Source organism: Acartia tonsa, chromosome 11 (genome assembly GCF_053477335.1).
Source record: "Acartia tonsa isolate MP-2025a chromosome 11, ASM5347733v1, whole genome shotgun sequence".
NCBI classification, from domain to species: domain Eukaryota; kingdom Metazoa; phylum Arthropoda; class Copepoda; order Calanoida; family Acartiidae; genus Acartia; species Acartia tonsa.
Window position 1 is genome coordinate 37,146,582 of NC_137270.1, and position 20,203 is coordinate 37,166,784.

Below are 20,203 nucleotides of genomic sequence, written 5' to 3' on the forward strand. Positions count from 1 at the left end.
ATCAATAAATTTTATAATAAAATACCTTACATAATCTAACATAAAATGGGCCAGGGGGGTTATTAATGCTTTACTTGCAATTTAGAGGATTTTTCAGAATATTTTCATACGACAATTTTCCTTTTAGATGCGTTTGTCATAATTTGATATATTTTTAATAATGGACTAAAATATTCACATACAAATAAATATGGAACCATTTCCAGTATGTTTTCGAAACCTATTAATATCCGCTGGAAAAAAAACCGTTTTTCAGACATAATAAAAAATCATGTATAGCATCGTATTACAGACAATTTTTCGCGAATTTGAAAATGAAAAATAGTCCAATACTAGTTTTGGGCCATCAGTCCCTTGGATCTTACAAAACTGGTTAAATCTTATGATATTTTTATTTTAATATCCGCGGAAAGCTGTCCATAATACGATGCGATAAATAACTATTCTGTAATACTGTGATAAGATTAACTCTTACTAAATTATGTTAGGATAGAAATAACAAGATACAAGTCTATGCCATTATTCAATTTTCCAGAGAGAGAGAGTGGACAATAGGCTATTTTTTGGACTAGTCCCCAAAGTATTTTAATACCGCTTGCGTTTGCTTAACAACTTTGGGGATTTTAATGAATTTTCATTAATTGGTTAATTAATTTGAGTGTTCAAACATTTCAACCATTAATTCTAATCTACAGAAAGGGTAGTTTTGTGTTTCATTATTGGGGATGTACATTGTACATCAATTTATCGGTCATTGTCTTATCCCTTTAGATCCCTGCTAATTTTGTAACTTTCCTAATAATCAATATAATTTATACTTTTTTTTAACAATATGATATATCCTTTTATTTAAAGTAGTAAGGTTTTTTGTTTGTTTGTCTGTTAGGATCTCACAAACCACTTAAATGACTTAGTTCTCCATTTTTGGAAAGCTTATAAAGGTCCCTAGGTTGTTTTAGGATAGATTCTGTCTCCAGCCTCCTATCTTGATTGAAGGGCCCCTAGAGGCTAGGAGCACCACTGCTAGTTATCCATCCTACAAATAAAGTAATAAGGTTTTTTTTTGTCTGTAGCTTAAGATTTCGAAAACAGCTTCAAGTCTTTGGATGATTTTAGGTTATTTTGTGCCCTTTTCTGTCTAGCTCTTTTAATAGAGTGCCTCGAATGCAGCCGATAGTATGTTTTTTTTTTTTAAATTTACATCATTAAAAACCAATTCACTTTTATCTTTCTAAATTCTATTGCAATTTTGTGTTTTTTTTCTTTTCAATATTGGATAATTTGTACACTTCAAGGAAATAATGATTATATTTAGTGCAATAATTGATGTATTACGCAGCGTTACTCTACATTCTCAATTTTACTTCTTAATTCTTGCATTACGATTTAAATAAAAATTGTTTTTATTATATAAAAAAAACTTTTTTGGATAGCCATACTTCTAAATTGCCTAAAATAGCCTTAAACCTTCCTTGTATCAATGTTAACTTCCCTAATAATTGTGGAATGATCGGTCTAGCTGTTTACGCTAGTTTAGTTCCGAAAGACAGACAGACAGTAAACATCCTGTTACTGCATTTTATAGTATTAAATCCAAACACAAAAACATACTAAATATATCTTTCTTGGCATAAATTAAATTATAAAATATGATTAATTTATTTTCAAAATATAGAAAACTCCGCTCCATTGGTTTTCAAAAAATTGCTTTATTGTCATTTATAGATCAAAAAACCTAAATTGTTCATCTTATGTTTAAGGTTCACGTTTGATTGACTTATATTTTATCTAAACTAAACGTTTGTCTGTCCGTACGTTAAGCCGTCCGTCCGTCATAGACAGACACAAACAATGAATGATGTGTAATTTAAACTTACTAGTGGGGCTCTGGGATGCTGTTTAAACCTTCTCCTTCTAATAATGCTCATATCACATCCAATACAACAGAAAACTTTTCAAAGGTGAGTTAATTATAGCAGTGCAGCTACATTATAACTAGGGTACAAGCACACAGATCTCAAGAGATAGGACAATGGCCGATAAATTGATGTACATCCCCAATGATGATACACAAATTACCCCTTTTGTAGATTACAATAAGCTGTTCAAACGTTTAGACACTTAATGAACCAACAAATCAAAATTTAATAAAATTTCTAAAGGTTGTTAATCCAACCAATAAGATAACGTTATTATAAGACTTTGGGGACTAGTGTAATAAACAGCCAAATGTCCCCTCCATCCCTAATTATGCAAGCATCTTTTTGTCAATAGGAAACTTCAGCTGTAACTTCAATATGAATTAGCGGATTCAAAACCTATTATCCTAAAGTTATCCTATGATATAAAGTAGTAAGGTTTTTTTGTTCGTCTATTAAGATTCTGCTAAACACCAATTGTGTCCTCCTATTCAATGAATCTTCACTTATATCTTGGATTGAAAATGCATTTGGTAACAATTTCGGTGGGTCTGAATACAATTTAGACATTTTTACTGAGACTACTTGAGTTTTTAAGATGATAATACCTTATTTTAAAATTTAATCATGGGGATGGGTAGTTTCCGTGTTCGATAGCCCCTTTGAGGGAAAGCACCTAAATTTTTTTTCTTCTCCAGGAAACAGGTATAACCAATAAGCGAAAAAAGCGGAAATACGTATAGGTTTCTTGATTTTTTTACAAATTAATTTCGTTGTTGGTAAAAGCTGAATTTTTTCAGGCTAATGATGTCACTTGGATTAACCAATTTTGTGTACCTGGCCTGCTCAGGATGGATCTTTCCAACACAAATCATCTGGCCAAATATTTTAGAACAGGAATAATAGTTTTGCAATGCAGGAATTTAAAGACATCAGCCGAGAAATTGATGAACATTCCCGAATTACCCCTTCTGCAGATTAAAATAAGTGGTTAAAACGTTTTAATACTCAACAAAAAAAAAACAATCAAAATACAGTAAAAGTTCCCAAAGTTGTTCAGCCAACGAATGAGATATTGATAGTTAGAAAAGCTATGTTGATAGTTATATTAAACTACAAATTTATCCAATAAATACAAATTGACATTTTTTTATTTAAAAAATCTTCATCCAACTAAACTCAAGACTGAAGAGGGTGCAATGTCCACCGAAATATATTTCAATAAAAAATAACTAAGAAGTATCAAAGACTTTTTCACTTAGTGAATTTATTACTTATTAAAACTATTAATGTTTTCAGTATTACTATGTTTACAGTATAACCTACATTCTACCACTTGTACACACAAGTTTAACAGGTATAACCAATAAAACTATTATTTCCAGTATGGCTTCGAAACCTATTAATATCCGCTGGATTAGAACCGGTTCTCAGTCATACTAAAAATCATGCGTAGCATCGATTTACAGAAATATTTCACAAATATTAACATTGGAATCATAAAATTAATACCAGTTTTGTTAGCCCAGCCCTTCGGAACCTTGGAGTTAACAAAAGTCGGTTTAATTTTATAATGTTTCATTTCAATAGCCGCGGAAAGCTATTTGTGATAATGAGGAAAATAAATGTCAGAAATGTTCAATTAGCAAGTGCCGAGCCCTGTTACTTTTACATTAAAACTTTTCTCCTTTTTCCTCCTTCCTTAGTTTGATGACAATTGATTCGTCCTAAAATTTTAATAAAACTTGAATAATTCTCATTTCCTGAATAAAGGGGTTCATTTTTTTCACGTATTTTCTCATAAAGTTGTGTGTTACTTGTTTGTCAAAGGTGCTTATTAAATCAAACAATTCTCAATTATGACCATTTCATATACATACATTTGGTTACAATTAAGAACAGTTTGACTTTAAAAGGGCATTTGACTAAACGGTAATACACAACTTAGTGGATAATATGCGAAAAAACTGACCTCCTTATACATTTTTTACTCATTATTAGTTAGTTATCGCTGTTCTACTTATTTACCTTTCTTCATTTTTATTTCAATGTTTTTAAAAGCGAAGCTTTTCTATAATTAGGGTCGGTCCGTCCGTCCGTCCGTCAGTCCGTACGTCCTAACGGATAGCTTTTTTCGTTAATTTAGGCATGTTAGAATTGTCCTATCGATTTCAAATTTTGCATGGTAATTCCTTTAGTAGTTAGGTATGAATTAGAAAGCGTATCAACTCTATAATCATTAACAAAATGTCCGTATGTCCATTTCAAACATGTTGATTTTTTTACTTTTTCAACAACAAATTTTTATGTGATCTAATTATCCGATTGATCTGATTTTTGGTATATTGATTCCTGGGACAACAAAGTATAATGTTATAAGCGAAGCAACTATATAATCAAGTCCTTAAAATGTAAGTATGTCCATAAACATTATCCTGTATAAAGCAGTTTTTCGACAAATTTACTTACAATTTTGCATTGACTCTTATACATTTATATTCTGATTATTCAGTTCTGACACTATACAAGTGTTAATGTCCGTTTGTCCTACCGTTTCAGTGCTTCGCTTTTATAGATGTTGTCATCCTTGTTTTATAAGATATACTACGAAGGCACAGTCATCCTTTTTTCCTGATGCTGCCACTCAGAGAGAGAGTAGACAGTAGGCTATCTTTCTTACACTAGTCCCCAAAGTTTTTTTATTTGTTGGCTCACCATAAGTGTCCATAAGTATCAACCACTAATTGTAATCTAGAGAAGGGGTAATTTTGTTTATCATCATTGGGGATGTACATTAATTATGTACATTGTCTTATCCCTTTAGATCCCTGTCTGTCACTTGATTAATGCTAGGGACACAAGAATTGAAATTAAATAAAAACTTTTGTAATTCTTATTTCCTGACGAGGAAGCCCTCGTGTTTTTAGTAGCGAAGCTACTCTATGATTCACATTGTCCGAAGCTACTCTATAATTCAGTCAGTCCGTCTGTCAGTCCGTCAGTCGTCAGTCAGTCCGCAACGCTATGGGGGAAACGTGATTTTCTCGGCTCCTATAAAAGATAGACAGATGAAATTTTTAGCGAAGATTTCTATGACATATGCCCATCTAACCTATACATTGTTTTGTCATTATGGGGTGCTAGATCGATTCCTAGATTTTCAAGTTTTTATGATTTTCTCAACTCCTTTTCAAGATAGAGGGCTGAAATTTCAGGGATTAATCAATTTTAGATTCTACTTATTTTCACATAGTTTTGATAAGATTTGTATATTAATTGGGGTGCAAGATCGATTCCTAGATTTTTAGGTTTTCTTGATTTTCTCTATTCCTATTCAGGATTGACAGCTGAAATTATCAGGGGTTGAATATGCTCATATTCTACATAAATATTTAGTTTCAGTAATCTTAGTAATCCTACAAACTGCAATTAATAAATAAAACATATGTTAAAATGAACGCAATTACCCAATTAACACAATTTATTTCATTCACATCCAGAAATAGGAAAAAGAATTCATAGAATCTCTACCTTTTTGATATATTATTATTATGTTGCACCAGATTTCTCTGATAAAGTAATAATCGCAGCTGGCTATAATAACAATACTTCCTATTAACCCCCTTTATTCCATCCCCTTCCCTCCTACTGGATGAACGAACTGACCAATAAATGAGGTCCAAAATTGACAACAAATTTTCAGCTGGCAATATATCCACGTATTCTAAATCCATTTATTAACTCCACCAGCTCCAAAATTATGATTTTGTTTAGTTTATCCAAATGTTAATTTTCCTAATATAAAATTTTTCTAATACTTTTCAAACAAGGGTGAAAACAACCAAAAATGCAAGAATTACAGAAAAATATATATGCTAGCAATTGGAGGTTAAGACATCCCCTTTTAGTACGTGCACGTGAAGAAAGTAGCTTAAAAAAGAATTCTGACGTCATAAAAATGAGGGATGAGGAGAGGAGGAGTGAGAAAGAAAACACCTAAAAATGAGATGGATAATCCCTCATTTTTATGACATCACATGTTGATTTTTTGAGCGACTGTCTTTACGTACCTTTTAATTCGAGCTATTCAAAAATACTAATTTAAATTCTAAAATTGACTTTGCCTGTTCATTGAATTTAAAAATATGTTAGAAATATTATACAAATGGTACTCCTTATGGATTAAATTATTGAGGAGTGGTGTGGAGAGGGTTGGGGATGGAGAATCCTAAATCAAATGATTTTACCAAAGAACTAATGAACATCAAAGACAGGGTCAAGGACATGTCTTGACAAGTAAGGAAATTAACAAAAAGGCTTCATATAAAGGAATCTTAAGGGATAAGACAAATGCCAATAAATTGCTGTACACTACATTCCCTATCATGACCTATAAAATTAGCCCTTCTGTAGATTAAAATTAGTGGTTAAAACGTTTGAACATTCAACTGAATAAACCAACAAATCAAAATTCATTAAAAGTTCCCGAGGTTGTTAAGCCAACGAATGAGAAAACGTTAATTTTAGTTAAAAGACTTTGGGAACTAGTATAATAAAGAGATCATTGTCCTCTCCCTCCTTGCTTCAAATATAATCCTTTTTTTATTTCTCTTGGTTTGTCATACACTTTTAGACAGCTGTATTTTGTTGGTGAAGATTCTCTGTACCAATGAGCATCTAGTATTTAATAATTTGCTTTCCCGTGTCGCTTCGAAACCGATTGATAACCGGTGGATTAGAACCGGTTCTCAGCCCTACTGAAAAATTATGTCTATCCCCGGAAAGCTGTTTATAATACTATGTGAAAATTTATTTTTCCTTGTTTATTGATTTATCTTTTTTTTTGTTATTCAAAATTAATTTAATATATTATTAAATGTAATTTTAAAGGATATAGTAAGAGGATGAAACCCAACAGATTGTAAGAAATCATAAAAGATTTAGGTTATAAATCAGCATACGTATATTATTAAGAACTTTTTTAGATTTATGAAACCTGAAAACCATAAAGTGTTAATCAAAGAACCTTGTTATAGCTACTTATATAAAAATTACAAAAAAAAACATTATTATTGATGTTCAGTAGGGATTGTGTGCTAACTAATAATTACTTGAGTTGCTTTTATGCTATTTTTTACCAACGACTACGCCCCTAGCTGTAGCTTTTAAGAACGTACAAGTTTTTCTTGGGAGAAGGGGGGGGGGGGGGGGGTTGGCGTTACAAACCCAATTTTTGGGTGTGAAATGTAAAAGTTTACCTGATTTAAAATAAATAAATAAGGGCTTTCTATCTTGGCAAAATCTTGTTAGTTGGGATTTCAATGATTTTTGGGGTTGCCTTTGACTCCCATTCACAAATCGAGGGTCAAATTTTGATGGGGGGTATAATTGATATATTTCCAAAAAATTTTGGGGGAGCCGACAGTCTCTGGCAGTCTTATATTTGAACATAAAAATAAATAGAAGTCCACCTATAGCCCCTACTAAACCTATCATAAGGTTTCTTTGCGAGCGTCATTAGAGCAGCAGAGAATAATAAGTAGATCCTGTTATTCTTGGCCCTTCCAAGAAGTAGAATTATCAATATTTATGATGAGAGACTTTTTATTAATATAAATATGAAAAATAACATTAGCTAATTTATTAATGAATCAAGCATGAATTAAGTCCTATCGATTTAAAACTTTGCATGGTGATTCCTGTATTAGTTGGGTACGATTTTGAAAGCTTAGCAACTCTATAATCATTACCAGAATGTCCGTGCGTCTATTTTAAACATGTTGATTTTTTTTACTTTTTTAACAACAAATATTTATGTGATCTAATTATCTGATTGATTTGATTTTTGGTATACTGATTTCTGGGACAACAAAGTACAATATTATACAACTCTATAATCAAGTTATAAAAATGTAAGTATGTCCATTAACATTATACTGTATCAAGCAGTTTTTCAACAATTTTACTTCGACTCTTATACATTTATATTCTGATTATTCAGTTCTGACACTAAACAAGTATTAATGTTCGTTTGTCCTACCGTTTCAGAGCTTTGCTTTTATGGATGTTGTCATCCTTTTTAGGTCAACAGCTTTTATAATTTTTAATCCGAGTATTATTTACAGTCCAATGTCCGCCCACTCCATGGATTAAAAACATAAATAAATTTTAATGCTTTTGGTAAGAGATGATAACATTCTATTACAAGTTTTATAAAAAAGAAACACACACTAACAGTAAAGAATGAAAATATTTAAATAGCAACGTTTTGTCATTATTATGGGGTAAAAATAATTCCAACCATATTAATTTTACTTTATTTACACAACTAAAACGGCTTATATGCACTACTTATTAGGTAATTTATATGTAGAAATAATATTTTTGCTGACGCCCTTCATTGTTATCCATTGGCACTTGAGGGGGATGAGGGGAAGGGGTGGAACCCTCTCCCCAAATTTTTTTTCCAGTATAGCTTCGAAACCGATTAGTATCCGCTGGATTAGAACCGGTTCTTAGCCAAATTGAAAAATCATGTATAGCTGCGTAATACGAGTTTTCATAGCCTGGACCTTCGGCCCCTCGGGGCTAATAAAACCCCTTTAATATTATAATTTTTCATTTTAATATCCGCTCCTATACAATTTTGTTGACACTGTATTATTTACCTAGGTGCTATCATGCTGACATGTGGCATTTCTTTGGAGAGATATATCACTGTCTGCCATCCTTTCTTTAAAATCAACCATCGTTGGCCAGCAAGGTAGTGATAGATAGATAGATAGATAGTTAGATCGATATATATATAGATAGATGTGTGTTATCCTGGTTGATACAATGTTAATGACACTCTGTAACTTTTTACTTATAAAATTTTTGAGACAAAGTTTAAAATTATTTGAACTTTGCCCAAAAAAATAAAGTTTTAAAACTTTTTTGCTTTTCTAAAATAAATTTTACAGCTGAAAGTTTTCCACAAGAGCTAAGTTACTTCACTACTAGCTTCGCAATTCCCTTTAAACAATTTAAATGAGGATAAAAAAAATTCTCATGGCCTATCTCCCCTCCCCAAACATATATCCTCAAATCTAACCATCTATAATACAAAATAGACTAATGTCTGTCCGTCCGTCTGTCCCTTAAGATCTCGGTAACCACTGAACCGATCGGATTCTACTCCTGTGGTGGTTTTATTTTCTTAGGGGGTTGAAACCCCCTACCCCCTCCAAAAAAAACAAAGAAAATCCCCCCCCCCCAATTTTTTTCTTAATTTTTTAACTAATTTAGCGAATTTAGCGAATTTTGCTAATATTGAGAATTTTGCAATTTATTCGAATTTTATTCCGCTGGGTAGGTAATAGATTATTTAATTATACCTCTTGGGGAAAAAAAGCCTCTAGAGGCTAGGGGCGAAGCCGCTAGTGATTAAAATACTTTCTTACTGAAATACTTTCACATCATAACGTAGTATTTTTTAAAGAGTGTCCTAGCTTTTAAAATGAATTTAATTATTAAATTTATTTATATTTTTGCGACACTTATTGACTGAATACCAGCCCACACCCCCCCCCCCTTTAATCATAAATTTTGTTTTAGTTTGTATCTGATTCCTATTGGGGTGTTCAGTTTGGCGTTCACCCTCCCCAAATATTATGAATTCAAAGTTGTCGACATCAATTTTCGTAAGTATTTTTTTTCTTTTATTTTATTTATAAACTAAAATTGGTAAATTTGTTTGAGTCATCAGTGATCTTGTTGTGATTTAAATTAGTTTTTTTAAAATCCGCTAGATGGCTTGGATTTGGAAAAATAAATTGATAGTATTATAGAAACAAAACCTATCTTGTCTAATCTTAGTGACAGACTTATTCTGGGCCCTATTGCGTACATTGGGTTTGCGCGAGTTTTTCAAACATTAAGGTTTATCTAATACCCATATTTGCGACATCTTTTATTACGCATAATATTATAATTTTCGACAAGAACAAAATGGCTTGTATACTTTATGATGTACAAAACTAACGGATTTTTGAGTAAAGTTAAAATATCTAATTTTTTAAATCTAAATCTTAATTAATGTTGTATTAAATAAAATACATGTTGAGTAAATATGTACTGTTTTATTTAAGTTTTTTTAAACAAATAAAATATTCAACCCACTTAAAACAAATATAAACATTTTTGGTGATTTATTTAGATAAAATATTTTATCTGTTCTTATAAAAAAGCAAATAATTTAACATTTTTAAGTCTTGTTTAGTATTCTTACCAAAAAGATTTTTAGAATACATGATTTTTTAAAATTTTTATTGCAAACGATTTTAGTTGCTACCATCTTATTTTTTGGATCTAGTGCAGTTTAAATGTTAAAATGGAAACAATTATCTGCAATAATCTATGCATTTTAAAGACTGCTAACGACCAAATGGTATGAACGGCTTACAAATAATCTGGAATGGCCATTACTCAAAAATACACAGTTATCTAGCAGTGTACATAAATGCTACATTGGATCATAGGTTTGGCAGCTAGCATCCTTTAAAGTATATTTTTGTAATAATCGTTACCAACAACATTTTACCGTGAACTCACTAGATCCATTGTATTAACCAGGAGACCAAATGTCCTATTATAATTTTCTATTTGTTTTGTATGAGCATGACAATATATAATATTGTAAACTTTTTTTTAGGAAATATCACAAACTTAACCAAATATATTATTAAAGGTTAGATCAAATATGAACACACTATTGCAAATATTATCATCAAACCTAGCTTTTAGTGTTAACTTTATTTAATTCTTTTTTTCAGTGTTTTTTATTCCTTATCCATGTAATGCTATTTATGTTGAAATCTAATGTAAAATGATTAATAGGTTATTTTTTTCACGTATTTTCTGTAAACTTGTGAGTAAGTGTTAAGTCAAATGCGCCTATTAAGTCAAATTGTTCGTAATTACAAACATTTCATACCTTTACATTAAGAACAGTTTAACTTAATAATCTCATTTCACTAGACGCTAACAAACACAATTTTACTGAAAAAATGACCCTCTTTAAAGTTAGATTCATCAATTTTACATGCATGTCTATTTTTAGGCAGGAATCTTAGGGGATAAGACAATGGACGTCCCCCTATTATGATAAACAAAATAACCTCATCTGCAGATAAAAATTACTAATCAAAGCTTTAGAAACTGTTAGTTTGACTTTACAAATTAAGATTTAATCCACAGTTTTAAAAAGAACTAATTAGTTATTGGTTTATAAATCTTTGGGTACCAGTAAAATTTCTTTACTAGTGGCGTGCACAACAATGAAACAGGGGGGTTTGAAACCATTAGAGGGTGGAAAAAGAGGAAGTCAGGCCATCCATATTTAAATTTTAAGGAAGGTGTCAATATCCCTCTTCATCCAGTGAGGGGGGGGGGGACATTTGACTGTAATTTAAACTAATACCCAAAGTTTTATAATCTTTTTCGCTTGCTTAAAAGATTTGGGTACTTTTCTTGAATTTTCATAAGTTGTTAAAAAACTTAAAGTGTCCAAACTAGTTAACCAATGATTTATCTACAGAAGGGATCATTTTGTATATTTTCGTTGGGGATGTAAATAAATTTTGCCTAATGTCTTATCCCTGCTCTTCACCCCCCCCCCCCCCCCCACCTAATGCACGCCACTGCTAGAAACAGTTCTAGTTAAACCAGCTTAACTTTAGTGTCCTTACCATATTTTTAGTATTTTAATAGATCAACTTTAAATTGATTACCCATTTGTTCCCTAATTTCCGAAGTTCTACGACAGATAACCCAACTATTGCAAAAGCTATTTTCAGCTACTCCGGTAAAAGGGAAAGGCTTTTTACATTTACAAAGCGATTTATACATTATACATTCAAAATTTTAATTTTTCAAATTTAGATGTTTTTTTAAGTTTAAAGCTTTTTTAGCTAGTAGTTAATTAAGATATGATAAGAGTGATACGTACAAAATCGGAAACTAAGATTCAGCTGACCTTTTAGTACATATATAACAGTGCACATTATTGTAGCTTTAAATGTAATTTAGCTTATAACAAAGTCTGTACATTCTAAATCTTTATCTAAAGACCTTAATATTATCTTGGACATACGTTTATGTTTTATTTAATACCATTTTAAGCATTTTCCCTTTATTTTATATAGTTTGTAGTAAGTTTATTCCAGTTTTACTTGATTCAAATAGATTATTATTAGATGTTTGGATTTATTATTACTTGGATCTTACACCAGATTATCATGTACTCTAATAAAGTAAAACTTGTAGAGGGCTAAAATAACGATGCCCTTTCTCCATCCTCTTTACCCCATCCCTTTTACAAAAATATGTACACTGTCTAACCAATAATATGGTCGAATTGTTCCTCCTTATTGCTCTTATTAATACTTTTTTATGAGTTTCCAAATATTTTTTTGTAAGTTTTTAGAAAAGTTTTATTAAATGTAATCTTATATTCGTGTATGTTAAGCTTATACATAATAACATTGTATAATATATAATTACTAGCGTCTCCGCCGCGCCCCTAGAAGCCTTTACGGATACATTAGGGAAGTAAGTAAGTAACTCTCCCTTAAAATAGTGATAAACCTATAAGTAGCCCTGTGAAGGATAACCATACAGTTCCAGCAGTTAGCAAGATCCTATGCTACAGACAAAAAGACATACACACAAAGAGAAAAAGATCACAGTTCTTCAATATAAGGATGTAGATTTATTTAAGATGTAGATTTATACATATGTTCTTTGCTGTACTTCTTACAACTTTTGTATAGAGTAGATAAAAACTTATCTAAATAACATACACAATATACATACAGTTCTCTCCAGGATAGGAGGGGACAATGGGCTGTTTATTACACTAGTCCTCAAAGTCTTTTAGTAAGGTTTTCTTATTCATTGGCTTAACAACATTGGGGACTTTTCTTGAATTTTTATTGGTTCGTTCATTAAGTTGAGTGTTCTAACGTTATAACCACAAATTGTAATCTACAGAAGGGATAATTTTGTGTATCATTATTAAGGAAATACATTAATTTATCGGCCCTTGTCCTATTCCTTTAGATACCTGGTAATGTTCTCCCTCTCTCTATCTATCTATCTATCTATCCAGGGGCGTCCAAGCTTTTTATTTTTGGGGGGGTAAAAATTTTTTAGGGGGGGGTAATTCGTGTTTGGGGGGGTAAAATGGCGCGCGAAGCGCGCCGCAAATTTTTTTCCCCCCCCCAAAAAAATTTTTACCCCGGGGGTAAAATTTGCTTGGGGGGGGTTATTACCCCCCCTGAAATCTGTTGGCAGGGGTAAATTTAGTTTACCCCCCCCAAAATTTTATATAAATTTTATTAAATATATAGTATTAAAAATGCGCGCGAAGCGCGCAAAAATTTTTTTTATTATCAATTTTATTTATTATCAGGGTAGGGGTAAATTTTGAATGGGGGGGGGGGTAATCGCCCCATTACCCCCCCCCCTTTGACGCCTATGTATCTATCTATCTATCTATCTATCTATATATATATCTATCTATCTATATCTATCTCTCTCTCTCTCTCTTTCTCTCTCTCTCTTTTCTCTCTCTCTCTCTCTCTCTCTCTCTCTCTCTCTCTCTCTCTCTCTTTCTCTCTCTCTCTCTGTCTTGCTTATTATTTTCAATTTCAAGGAAATAGAAGATACACACACTTTTATATACAATCGATTTGTCCATTTTATGTCAGCCATAATCATTGCCCCTTTTTTAAAATTCTAGTGGCTGTGCCCCTAGATGCTAGGGGCTCTATATTCAAAGAAATGTAAAAAGGCAGAAAAATAGCCTAAAACCATACCAAACTTAATCTTAAGAAATAAAGTAAAACCATCACCTATAAGAAACCTCACTGTAAAGGAGAACAATATCGGTTCAGCGGTTAGCGAGATCCTTCGCTACAGACAAAAAAGCTTGCTACTTTTTATTGTGATTATATCAATTACAGATTTAATTGTTATCCCCTACAAACTAATTTACAGGTCAGAACGAGCATCTTTTATTACAAATTCATTTTTAGAAAAATATTACTGACAGACACACACGAAAGATTAGTAGTATAGCTTTGCTGCTTTAATAGCGATACAAATCTTACACAAAATCAAAATAAATATATTTTCATAATGCATCCTTAAAGAAAACATAGGTGCCCGTGAAAAAAAAGTTTTTAATCAATTCAGTGAAAAAAATATAAAAACGAGAAATCTGATACTTTAAAATCAAAATTTTGTACTTTAGGAGCGAAGCTATTATATAATTCTAAATGTAGATTGTGTTTAGGAGGACATGATACATTCTATTTCTCGACTGCTATTTAAGATAATCAGCTGAACATTATTTTTGCATATATTGTACATAACATATTGTTAACTATAGTTTAAATTTCTTCCCCTCAAAGTGCTTAGTCGAGCATAGGTAACTCCTCCCTCTTTATTGTAAAGGTTATTAGGGGGGTTAGTTTTTGGCTTTTTCTTTTCTTTATTACTTTAGGTCAGATTAGGTTAGATTATATTTGGTGCTTGGAATCCCCGCGGGCTTAGGGCGCCGTAGGTTATAGGCATGGGAGAAAATAATACCCCCCTTCCACGCCCCCAAACCATCATTTTCAATTTGTTTTAAAATAAGGTGAGGGGGGTACTGATCGATGGGTACTCTGGGGGAAGCAGCAATTTATAATTTTATGAGCCTTCAATTGAAAATTTTCCTACATGCATACCTTAGGAAAATAACAGTTGCTAGTATAGAATTACACAAAGTTTCACTCATTATTAAATAAATTTCATCTTGCAACTTGGTAAGTTAAAAAAATGTGCGTTAAATGGGATTTAACGAGGTAAATAATAGATATTTCTCGCGTCGTATTATGAACAGCTTTCCGCGAATGTACAATAATAAGATTAAAACCAGTTTTTTTGTTAGCCCCGAGGGGTCGAAAAACTGGTTTTAATCTTATGATTGTACATTTTTATATTCGTAGAAAACTGGATATAATACGATGCTAGACATAGTTTTTTTCGTATGGATGAGAACCGGTTCCTATCCACCGGATTCGAATGAGTACGAGAATATCTATTATCCATGCTTTATATCTGCTTAGTTTCCACTCTATAATGTATATAAACTAATGGCTTTGCCCTAAAACTTTATGGGAAGTCCACCCCCCCCCCCCTTCTTGTGTTATTTTATAATCTGCGTAGTTATTATTTAATACCTGTTTTTTTATGACAATTATCGTATTACAGACAATTTCCACGAATTCAAAAATTAAAAATCACTAAATTGATACCAGGTTTGCTAGCCCGGGACTAAAATGGTTATAATCTTATATTGTTTTCATTTTAATATCCGCGGGAAGCTGTCTATAATGCGATGCGATAAATAACTATACTAAGCTAATATTTCTTATATATATTAATGTATATTTTTCACATTTTTTACAATTTACAATCGATTGTTCGCTATGAATTATCCTGTAATTTAGTTTTTTGTTAGATTTGAAATATCAATGTATTTTTCACCTTTATTTGCTTCTTTAATTGTTTAGTTTTTTCATCTTTATGAAACTTTTTATATTGCCTATAAAAAATGACGTCATACAATAAAAATAACCAATGATAGGCCAATACACAGACTAAGCTACCAATGACAGGCAAGTATATATTTTATTTTACCAATGCAATGGTAGGCCAGTATGACGTCATTTTCTATAAGCACTGTAAAAAGCTTCCATCTTTTTGTTAAGCATACCTACCCTATAATTCTTATTGTCAGTTTGTTCCAGAAAAAGAGACGCAGCTTGTATCGCCTATAAAAAATGACGTCATACAATCCAAATGACCAGGCCGGTTTATATTTTACCATAGGTCAATGTAAACTTGCCTATCATTGGTCATCTGTATTGTATGACGTCATTTTTTATAGGCACTATAAGCTGATTCAGATTTTTCCCTGGTAATTTGAGAGATAGTTAAAGATTGACCTGCCCAAAAAATAGACAAAAAAACTGACAATATTAGAGAATAATTTTTCTCGTATTCATTTGAATCCGGTGGATAGGAACCGGTTCTCATGAATACGAAAAAACTATGTCTAGCATCGTATTATATCCACTTTTCAACGAATATAGAAATGTACAATCATAAGATTAAAACTAGTTTTTTTAGCCTGTGCCTTCGGCACCACGGGGCTAAAAAAACTAGTTTTAATCTTATAATTGTACATTCTATATCCGCGGAAAGCCGTTTATAATACGATACGAGAAAATAGCATTATAAATAGTGTCACAAAAACGAATCATTTTTTTATTTAGATTCTGTAGGAAATCAATCCGAGGGTGAAGAAGTGCCATCAAATTTCACTATTTATAGTCTGCAACCTACCAAACTAAGGTATTATTCCATTATTCTTGATATACAACCCTTTATTCTCCCATTAACTACCTGTTGCACTAGCTTAACGATATTAAGTCTTGCGCTTGTTTTGGGCCAAGACATTCCCCCCTGTCTATTTTTTATGTCGCACACCGTGACCGGACCATTTTTAACCGAATTAGCTATGACGCGGTGTCGGACCAATATTGGAACCTAACACCTTCCCGTCTTTCGATAGCTACCGATCCAATTGAGTTCTTTCATTCAGGGAAGCTTCATATAATTCCTGTAGTGGTTTTAGGCTATTTTTCTTCTAGATTTAAACTTTTGGATGGTTTTAGGCTATTTCCCTATTAGATTGGGGCGCAACCGCTATTAATCAATAATTATCTGTTTGTAGGTTAGATCCGACGTATGTGAATCTGTACATAATGTGGTCTATGCTTATAGTACAAGGTAAAAAAATTCTCTTTGTTTTTAGAGTATGGCTTCTAAACCGATTAATATCCGCTGGATTAGAACAAGTTCTGAGCCAAATCTGTAAGGAATCTTAGTTTACTACCCGCGGAAAACTGTCTATAATACGATGCGATAAATAACTCTTACATATCTTCACAAAAGCAAGGCTACTCTTTAATTGGCTCCTTTACTTTTCAAAATAGATTATTTTTGTAAAGATAAAAGTGGTTTTAACAAGTAAATGAGATTTTGAAATGAGGCTCACCCCCTTAAATTTTACTTTCCGATATATTAGGTTATGTGAGCCTCGCGGGGCTTAAGTTTTTATAGACATGACCCTCAAATGCCTAAAAATATGTTTGTTTCATCAAAAATTTAAATAAGAGGGATTATTTCATTGTTATTCTAATCCACAATACAACACATTACTAGTTTAGATTATAGATATTGGAAGAAATCATTGTTACTAGGTACAATTTAAAATTCCAAAAAATGTTATATATCATTGTATGAGAGGAAATATCTTTATTTAATATCGAAATATTTGTTCTTTGAATTGGAATTTTGTTATAAAAGTATCTTTTTTCGATAAAAAAAGATAATTACAAAAGAATTTATAAATTAAATTGATCTTTTTAAGCTTTTTTTTTTAAAAATATTTTACAACATTTTAATTAAGTTTGAAAATCTAAAAAAAGTAAATGAAACAATTTTAAAATCTTGTGAAAGGAGAAAGTCACTCAAACAATCAGCTTGTGACGTCATAAAAATAAGGGATTATCTTTTTTATTATGGGTTTTCTTTCCCACTCCTCCTTTCCTCATCCCTCATTTTTATGACGTCAGAATTTTTTTTGAGCGACTTTCTCCTTTCACAAAATCTTTTTATTTCATTAAAACAGTGTAATCTACTGTTATAATTCTTACCGCTTTTCAAATATAAGAAATGGGGGGGGGGGGGGGGGGTTCTGTACTCGACTAGGCACTTTGAGGACGTTTGTTTCTGTTGAACCTTATCCTCTTTATATTATTTTAGGCATATTCCCGTACGTGGTTCTTTTAGCTATGAACATTTGTATCTTCAGAACAATGAGAGTCATTCAGGTTGGTATTTTTATTAATTTCTTTTCCAGTATGTCTTCGAAACCGATTAACATTCGGTCATAGAGAAAAAAATAAAAGAGAGGAATCGAAGCAACTAGAAGACGAAAATAGGAGGAAAGAGAAACTGTCCCAATTTTGTATATCTTTTGCGGAACAAGTTCCAATTACGTCATATTTTTCTTTCCCGAAAAAGGGAGGGGGGGAAGAAAATCTCTTCAAAAGAGATGGGGAAAACCCCCTTTTCTCCCATCTCTTTTTTCTTCCCCCCTTCCCTTTTTTTTCTTTCCCCCTTCTCTTTTTCGGGAAAGAAAAATATGACGTAATTGGAACTTGTTCCGCAAAAGATATACAAAATTGGGACAGTTTCTCTTTCCTCAAAATAGGCAGTGGGCCTAGAGGCCTACTCAGCGCTGTTGCCGCGCTAAAATTTTTTGCTATTCCACTACTTTTCAAATGGGAGGATTAAATATTATTAAAAAAAAATTTTTTTTACTATTTCCATATTTAGGGCAAGAATATTAGATTAACCCTTTACAGTCGGGCCCCTTGCCGCCCCTTAATCAGTCGGGGGGGGGGGGGGCGTTCAACGCCCCCCCTTATTATCTCAGTTCCTATTAGAGCTAGAGGGCTAAATTTTTTTGTGCAAGTCCCCTGTTTGATAATGAATTTCCGACCTTTTAAGTCTAAGTCAATTTTCGCTTCCTTCACCCTTTTATTTAACAACCTTTGTTTTTAGGTCCTTTTTTACTTAAAAATTTCAAACGGCTGTAATTTTCTTATTTTTGAAGCTAGAAGAAAAATTTTTTTCCAGAAAATGTTTATCTTTATGTAAATTTTACATTAGAAATATCAAAATATAAATTTCAGCGGCCGCAGCTGTACTTGGCAGCTGCCAGCCGCCGCAGTCGGCGGTCGGCGGGAAAACGGCGGCGGATCTTCATGAAATTTTAATACGTTATGTAGACATGTAAGAAAAGCTTAAGTTTAAAATTTGAAGTCTCTAAGTCAAAAATTGCGGCCACAGGAGCCTTTCAAAGATTTCTGGAGACCTGGAGGATCAGGACCTGCAGGATCATACCTGGAACCTGAAAGTGACTTGAACACCTGTATTTCATATAAGGATGTACTACTAGAGGATTTTTTAGTATTTTGGTAGGATAAAATGCTTTGTTTTAGTCAAAAAAATATTTTTGCTCTTTACCTGGATGACCCTGCCAGGTTTACTGGCATCCTGTGCACGCCAGGATGGAGATATTCAAAAAATTCCAACTCTCAGTTATGTGTCATACCCATACTTAAAAAGTCAAGCAGTTTGGGCTCTTCATCTTTCACACACAGAAAATGAGATAGAAAAAACCGGATGGGGGGGCGTTCAACGCCCCCCCCCCCCCGACCGTTAAGGGTTAAATATTTTCATTTTAATGTTTTAATTAAAAATTACATAGAATTTTATTTTCATTTAAAAAAAATTTGTTCATGAAAGATGAATCCTTTTATTTCTAAAAAGGAGGAATTTTTTTCATAATGAACATTCAGCTGATTCTGACCGCCCACGGCTGTTTGCTAAATATCGCTTTTCTTTTTATTCACATTATTATTTATGATTGACTTACAAAAAGCCCTGGGCGGCTTTTGATTTTCGTCTGCTTCTAAATTTAGGGATGGGGAAGTAGTATTTTACCATGAAAAAGGGGTGAGTATTCATCCTCTTATCCTTTTTCCTTATGCATTCGGTGGATTAGAACTGGTTCTAAGCCATTCTGAAAAATCATAAATAGTATCGTATTGTATCCAGTTTTCTACGAATATACAATTTTAATATTAAAATAAGTTCTGTTAGCCTGTGCCTTCGGTATCTCGGGCCTAACAAAACGGGTTTAATCTTATAAATGTACATTTTTATAACCGCGGAAAAAAGTTTTTTTATATGATTAATAACTAGATATGAATTTATTTTATTTTTAATCCCAACAAAAAATGTATAATTCATGTAAGCGAAGCTTAAAATTGGCTTTCGCTTTATTTATTCTTATTCCTTTTCCTCTTGGGGGACTTTAAAGAGACAAAACGAGAGGGGGGTATTGGATAATTTTTTAGGGGCTGTTTATAATGAAAGGCTAACCCCTCCTAAAAAAAACTGTTTTGGTACCTATCAAAAAGCTATTTAGTTTACAGAAGATAGGCAAAAATCCTTTTAGTTTAAGATAAGAAGTTTTAATTTCTATGACTATTTACATTATCTTTAGAAAAGTTTCGCTTAAGAAAATAACTTAAGTGGAAGTATAAAAAACTGAA

The 20,203-nt window shown here is 32.2% G+C and overlaps 1 protein-coding gene across 2 annotated transcripts in view; it reads left to right on the plus strand.

The window, feature by feature from the left end:
• The first annotated feature begins 1,829 nt into the window (after positions 1–1,829).
• The window catches only part of LOC145331547 (FMRFamide receptor-like), a 38,331-nt gene continuing 19,957 nt past the window's right edge, over positions 1,830–20,203 (plus strand). The window contains exons 1-9 of one of the 2 annotated variants that reach the window (XM_080176258.1): positions 1,830–1,961; positions 2,720–2,813; positions 3,216–3,276; positions 8,592–8,682; positions 9,516–9,601; positions 10,612–10,647; positions 16,286–16,364; positions 16,747–16,802; positions 17,841–17,908. In XM_080176258.1, the coding sequence (XP_080032384.1) occupies positions 1,921–1,961; positions 2,720–2,813; positions 3,216–3,276; positions 8,592–8,682; positions 9,516–9,601; positions 10,612–10,647; positions 16,286–16,364; positions 16,747–16,802; positions 17,841–17,908 (612 nt within the window). In that variant the 5' untranslated portion in view covers positions 1,830–1,920. The remainder of the gene's footprint in view (positions 1,962–2,719; positions 2,814–3,215; positions 3,277–8,591; positions 8,683–9,515; positions 9,602–10,611; positions 10,648–16,285; positions 16,365–16,746; positions 16,803–17,840; positions 17,909–20,203) is intronic. The other variant, XM_080176259.1, reaches the window with a different exon arrangement.